This window comes from Clupea harengus, chromosome 21, assembly GCF_900700415.2.
Source record: "Clupea harengus chromosome 21, Ch_v2.0.2, whole genome shotgun sequence".
Lineage (NCBI taxonomy): Eukaryota > Metazoa > Chordata > Actinopteri > Clupeiformes > Clupeidae > Clupea > Clupea harengus.
In genome coordinates, this window is record NC_045172.1 from 15593734 (window position 1) to 15600957 (window position 7224).

Consider the following 7224-nt stretch of genomic DNA (forward strand, 5'->3'; position numbering starts at 1 on the left):
CACACACACACACACACACACACACACACACACACACACACACACACACACACACACACACACACACACACACACAATTATAACTGAACGACACCACAAAACAAAACCCATTTTTGACAATGCCAGAATGTTGATGGGATCAGGCCCTGTTCTGGCACATCCTTAGGCAAGAGCCACTCCAAGGTTTAAAGCCATCTGGGCATCGGCTGTACAGGACACGACACACAAGAACCTTATACACTCCCCATCCATACGCTTCAAAAAACAATAAGAAAACCTCCCCTGCCCTCCCTCTCTCTCTTTCTTTCTTTCTTTCTTTCTTTCTTTCTTTCTTTTCTGCTCCTCTAAATCAGCATCCCATCCTCATGCCGAGGCCCTGAGCGAAGCCTGTTTGTAGAGGCATCCACACCATAATCAGTGCAAACGGATGTCATTCAATACCTTTCACTGCGGACAAATAGACCAGGCAAACTCCAGGCCACGATCAAAGCACCCCGGAAACAGGCGTGACATTTAAGGGGCCGAGATTTTCATTACACAACGCGATTACAGGTCCGGAGATCATGAGAGAGGGAGGGTGTGTGGGGGGGGGGGGTGCTTGGGTGGATGGCACGCTGTGAGATTGAATCAGCTCCCAGCCAGCCTCAGACACAGGTGGATGTGACACCACGAAACACATCTGGATCACTCTGATCCTGACAGACAGGGGTGCATGGTTGCACCTGTGGATGTGATTCGGCGATGACGCACATGCTCAGTGTCTTAGATGGCTCTGTGTAAATGACTATATGTCCATTCGTGCCTCCTTTCTGCAAAACTGTCTTTAGTGAGCGGATACTGTAGGTGACCAGGTGGGGGAATACAACATCAAAGACACTTCTGTTTTGAATGCCACTGTAATCTGTTTCACTTATGAGTCATACACATACATATCAAGCCCGTCTATGGTCACAATTTCATAAACAGTTACATGTATTTTCTATGCGTCATATTGCAAGCTTATAAGAGAGAGGCATATTAGAACACAACCTCACAAGAAACATTCTAAAAATGTACAGATAAAGATGTGAGTGTTCTACAATTCCATTACTTGATATTAGAGGGAGAAGAAATGATGAATCTAGTCAAGATTCAATCAATGAATAAATAAATCAATAAATGTACTTCAATAAATCTACTTCAAGACTACTGGGAAAAAATGCCCCTGGGACAGCCATGATCAACAGTAACTTTAAGCCACAGTCCAAAACACTTGCTTCAAAATGTGACCTATGACATAGTTGGCCTGCTTTTTCCCCTTTTTTCTCTGTGAAGCAATTGGACTAAAGTAACATCTGCTAAAAACAACATACACGATGTGTGATAGAAAACATGAGAAAACACTGTTTGAAATGTCTTGGGAATGCTAAATGGGCCATGCTATTAGTCTGGCATGTCCAAACTGCCAATGTGTTGAGTGCCGTTGGCTGTCTGGGCTCTGTCACGAGTACCCATAAGGGTCCCATGTTATTCCAACCATACAGTGAACTTCTCAGTCATGACCGTCCACTGTAGCATTGGATTACAGCAAAACTCAGACGAGAGCACACACACAGACACACACACACAGACACACACGCACACACACACACTCAAACAAACACCATACCCCACATCCAAATGTAATAGTTGCTGTTTTCATATGACCCCCAGAACCATATGTTGGCTTAGAGCAAATCTAAATTACTGTTAATTGGTCTTTCAGTCTATTATATTTGTGAGATGCAATATGAACGGATTATTTTAGGCCTATAGTGTGCTTTTTGCTCCCTCTCCAATAAAACATTCTGGGCTCAGGCGCTAATCTGCTTTCCTGGTTAAACCATAAATGTGATAACTACACAACAGATAAATGAAAACCCTATCTGAGAGCATGAATTAAAGCTAAGCTATAGCCTTGAGGAGTTTATAAATTCCACGCTAAGCAGACTACTTCCCTACTGGGGGATTAGAGCCCCCTACTGGCGTCTTGTGCTTGCATATCAGGTAGGCTGCAGACACCCTGAACCTGAGCTGGCATTTTTTTATCATACTGTTTTGCTGGTTAATCCAGAGAGATCATTGTGATATATGGAGAAAAAAGTTGTTTGATTACAACAGGCTATGACTGTAGAACCTTACTGAAGACTGGAATTGCACTGTGTATGTATTTGTGCAACAGATGTTTTGAGAACATCTGTTTAGAGATAACACAATAAAAGTGGTGTAGAAGGTTTTTTGTAAATCTAAGAGAGAAATTTTAAAACATGAACTTAATTCAAGCGTGTCATATTTTAACTGATGATCTAAAGGTAGGAGACATATTTTCCTGTTCAAATATAGAGGCTGTAACTCTGGTGCACTGGGGAGAAAAGATTGTGTGACAACCTTTTGCCTCTTAAGAGTTTTTCTACGTATACTAAAACACTTGTGGAAGGGTTAAAGACGAAAATTAGGCTAGAAACGTTTTTATGAAACAAAGACATACACTAACAATTATCTAAAAAATAATAAGAAGAAGAAAATGCATTCCTAAGATTTTCCTGTGAGGCAAGATAATAAACTATGAAAAGTTAACTTTTGTTGGGTGGGTACGTCGCTGAAGTGAGTTTCTCATATAACCGGGATGAAGAATGACTTCAAACCACAGAAATTCAAGCACTGCCTGAATTATGCTTACCCTATAAGACAACGGTGAACGAATTATCAACTTATGTGGTGTCAGGTTCACCACATCATGTTGAATCGTTTAGCTCCATATTCTCTTCAGGATTACAATTTTGGCATCATTATGAATTTATTGACATAAAACTTGCTGTCACACTGACGAAGCTTACATGTACCAAATGTCATAGCTCCGTTTTACACTTCAGTATTCAGAAACTATCTTCTACCACCATTGCATGTCATTAACATGTCATTATTTTGTAGACTATTTTTATGCAAGCTCATTCACCGTAGGTTATGCTTACAACAACACACTGACGAACCACCGCCGAATTTTGATACAGACTGCTGCTGGCGCAACGTGGAGACTATGGGGAGCATGAAACATATTTAATTATTTTGCTTAGCCTTACCTGATATTTCCTGGTGAGGAACACTGGTGAGACTAAAGCCTTTGGCGGTGTAGGCTTGCCGAACATCATTGCAGCTCCGCGATTTAACATCGCCGCCAAATGAAAAGGACAGGAGCACCGACAAAGTGCAAAACACGACCTGCACTCTGAACATCGCACACCTATGTGGTAGATCCTTGCCAATGCGCGGAGCAAAAAATATCCGTTATTTCAAACGCAGGAGCCGTTGCAATCCGCGGAAAAGTGAGAGTGCGGTGCTCCGTGATTTCCACTCTCTTCCCGCTGCAGGTTGAGAAATGTTTATAAATCAAAAATCACACTTAACTTTGCGTCCACCTCATAGCAGACGGCTTTCTCCCTGTACGTCTGACAGAACAAGCACGCTTTTAGTCCGAGAAGCAGTGCCCCCGGAATCCGGTGTGAAGAGCGACAGCCTGTGCGCTGTTCAGTCAACTTCTCTCTTATACACTGGTCCTCTGTATTTCTATCTACGAGGGGAAACTAGAAATCCTGAGAAGACACACTCACACACTCAACCCATAACCGAGTCACAGAGTGAGAGAGAGAGAGAGAGCACTCAGCAAAACATGGACTGGATTAGACTGGCCCTTTATGCATGACGCTATAGGTTATGTTTGCCTTGACACATGGAGAAGAGGCAGGACATATCATGTAAATCTGCCAGGATAACCAAGGTAAACACGAGACTGATCCACTTGCAACCAATCAAAAATGAAGTGCTGATTCACACTTTCTATTTCCACATGCAAGAATGATCATTTGTAAAATGACACAGGCTATCACTGTCAAGTGCAGCAAATTTAAGAAGCAGATAGACAGATAGACTCCAGGTGGTGGTGTCCAAGCACCTGGCCCTTTGCCCTCTGATTTGATAAGTGCTCTTTTTGCAATTATTAATTTGCAACTATTTCTCATTTCATAATTTAGTTTAAAAAAAAATTGAATTAGTCAAATTCATCAATTTTCAGTTAAAAGCATGCTGTAACTATGCCCCTTTCAACTGGGTTTGAGTTCTGGTATTATTTCTGCGGGAGCGCACAAGCCCCTGTGCCTTCCCCTTCGACTTCCCTGGCCACAGTAACTGCAGTTAACACACGCAAATCGAGCGCTCTGACCTGCCTTCACTGGTGACAGCCAGGTAACAATACTGTGCCTTAAGCCTCGCCATTGTTTGTCACTGTTGTGAAATTAAACTGCTGTTAAACATCTTATAGGGCTAAGTAGCCTTAGGCAAAATGCCAGCATTGAACTAATTTGGCAAAAATTAAGTCTTGTCAATGAAGCAAGTAGACCCCACTGGTTCCTTTGTCGGGCAACTTAATTAGGCCTACATGGTTCATAATCTATGCAATCATATTTTGATATCAGAAATGTTAGCATATCGGGCACCCCCGTCTTGATGACACTAGAGCACTGATAGAGCTTTGTCCATGGGCTGATGAAAAATGAGAAATAATCAGATTGATTCACATCTTCATATACAGGCTACGGGTTATTATTGAAGTCGTGGCAGGCTTGTATGCCTACCTGAAACATTACATTTAAATGTAATAATTAAGTAAAGATTTGCTACTGTAGGTTACTTTATTTATAAATAACTGTTGGTGAAAAGGATTCACAAATTCTTCTCTCGCTACCCCCAACTCAAAATGTAATTAAAGACTAATTTACTACCAAGATCGGCTTTCCCAACCACAGCCGTATGGATCCACATCTACTGACAATGGAGCTTTAAATACAGTTCAAAAGTTCAGCTCCAATTTTCTCTCAATTCAAAACCACTGATGCAATGACATGCAATAGTACTGTATATAATAAAGACTGAATACAATGTCATGAAGTCACTATGCACATTTCAGTCTAATATATCATGACAAGGAGGTTAGTCAGAGGGGAATGTTAATGAATAATGAAATGATGAAAGGTTAACCAAACTTGGTGGCAACGTTTAGAAACTATGTTAGAACACATAAAGCCATGAAGACATAACGCTTCTGACATTCATTAGTAAAAACATGCATTTTATATGGATGAACGTAATGCACTGGAAAAAAGATGATTGCTTCCAACTGCTGATAACTTTGTTTGATAATCTTTCTAGTTACTGTAGAGAGATTTTATTTTTATTTTTCAAAAGTTGTGGAAATGAAATTGGTGATCGCAAAAGGTGGAGAGGACAGGGTAAGTGGTGATGACGTATGACCTTTCCTGCAGCACAGACCAACTTTAACATCTTTCATAGTGAGGACACTTATTTCAAACGTCAGTTTAAACTGGGATGGAGTGCTTTACTTTACGGCCATGTTCCAAAACTGAAAAATGCAACATAAAAGAAGCCATTTTCAACTGATAATGTTTTGATGTTTAGGTAACCAAAAGGTAGACAGGTTTTCCTTGAACAACAAATATATATAATCAAAACCCAGACAATCTAATAGTGTGACCTGACATGCACCATATTCATAATGTGACAGTGACACATCGGTTCCTTTGAATGTAATTAGCTGGTTCTATCTGATGGCAAGGACAGATGCTTATTGCTATTTCAAATGCCTCATAGCAACAGGGATACTTGAAATCCAGTTTTCGAATTCAGAGAAATGTCTCTTCTTCAATAAGTAGTGTTACACAATGGGACTTGCACGTCTGTAAGTGAAAGAAACTCATTCAGGGTGTCGCTGCATGTGAGAGAGATGATGGATGTTGGAGGTCGTGCTGGATGGTGTCGGAAAGGAGATAAGTCCGTAAATGGTGGAGTGTATAATTAGTAACATGCTGGCAAATGAAAGACAAAGGAAAAATCAGTAGATTCAGCATAAAATCATTTACATTTGTCACCTGTGTTCCCTCAATGAACGCAATGAAAGAAAATGTTACATATGTATTAAAATACATATCATTTGTATGGTTTCGTGTCTGTCTGTTCCAACCCTGATTGACAATTGACTTTCATTAGGAGGTAAATAGATGGTATGTTTTATATGACACAATTAGCATGGCTGATGTAACTGCATTTTGCTCTTGTAATTTCAAAATCATGATACATGCTACCTCCCACATTATTGTAGGTGATCAGAGGACACATCCCAAGCTGTTCCCTATAAGCTACCATAAATCCCCATCCACAAACATGCAGGCTGGGTGTGTCCTTGCGGGTACAGTGTAGCACAATGCAATGTGCAGTGAGGTGCAGGTTTACCAAGCAGCCTGTGGTTGAGGAGAGCAACCGTCGCCGGTCTCTAGATGGATTACACTGTGGTTTCTCGCCACATAGACGGCGGGGTCAGTGGCTTTCTCTGCGACTAAGAGGAGGAGGAAGTGCTTTGCCTGTTGTCTCTGTAACATGCGCCCAACCACCCTCCCCCCCCCCCCCCCCCGCAACCCGTGACCACCGGGGGCATCTAGTGACGACGGTGAATGCGAGCTAGAGCCATTAGAGAGCCGGCGTAATGGCACACGCGTGTGGTCTCTTCCTCCTCCATCCTCCGTGAAAGGACACCCCAAGAAAGGAGACCTGATTTAGAGACGTTTTCACAAAACAAAACTGCTCTCTCATTAACTCCTGAAGTCATCCTGTCCATTGGAAGAGTAAAACTTTCAGAGACTAAATTTAATTTGCCTCTACTGTATTTGGTTAGCAGCGGTCCAGATTCTCTTCTAATTAATTCTTCTGGGCAGTGGATTCTGGGGAAAAATGGAAATCTCTTTCACATAAAGCCACCATTAGTGGGCTTCTCTCCTTTATTTGACATGAATTACACTTATACAGGGGAAAGCAGTCCCCGCCATGTATACAGTTTTAACTGCATGGATAGGAAGGTTGATTCCCAGTGAGTTTCTGAGAGAGTACTATATGGTCCATTTGAACTTAGGTCGAAGATGGCCGACGATGGAGTAAAGCAAGTGGGGAACAGAAGCCCCGTGTAGATGCCAGCCAGTGTAGATTTCTGAGGTTTAGACCACAGAGGTTGAGATGTTTCAGGGGTTCCCCAACTTCTAGCCACTTCCCTGGTTACCACCCCTGGTTACCAGCAGTGTCAGTTCTCTCCTCTATGACTTGACAGTAGAAAAGAAACTGTGCACAAAGCTAAATATATGGTTGTTC

At 41.7% G+C, this 7224-nt stretch overlaps 1 protein-coding gene across 2 annotated transcripts in view; it reads right to left on the reverse strand.

Moving 5' to 3' along the window:
- Positions 1-3662, reverse strand: part of gpc6a (glypican 6a) — a 153034-nt gene extending 149372 nt beyond the window's left edge. For both annotated transcript variants that reach the window (XM_012840813.2, XM_012840812.2), the window contains exon 1: positions 3099-3662. In XM_012840813.2, the coding sequence (XP_012696267.1) occupies positions 3099-3252 (154 nt within the window). In that variant the 5' untranslated portion in view covers positions 3253-3662. The remainder of the gene's footprint in view (positions 1-3098) is intronic.
- Positions 3663-7224: the final 3562 nt, after the last annotated feature.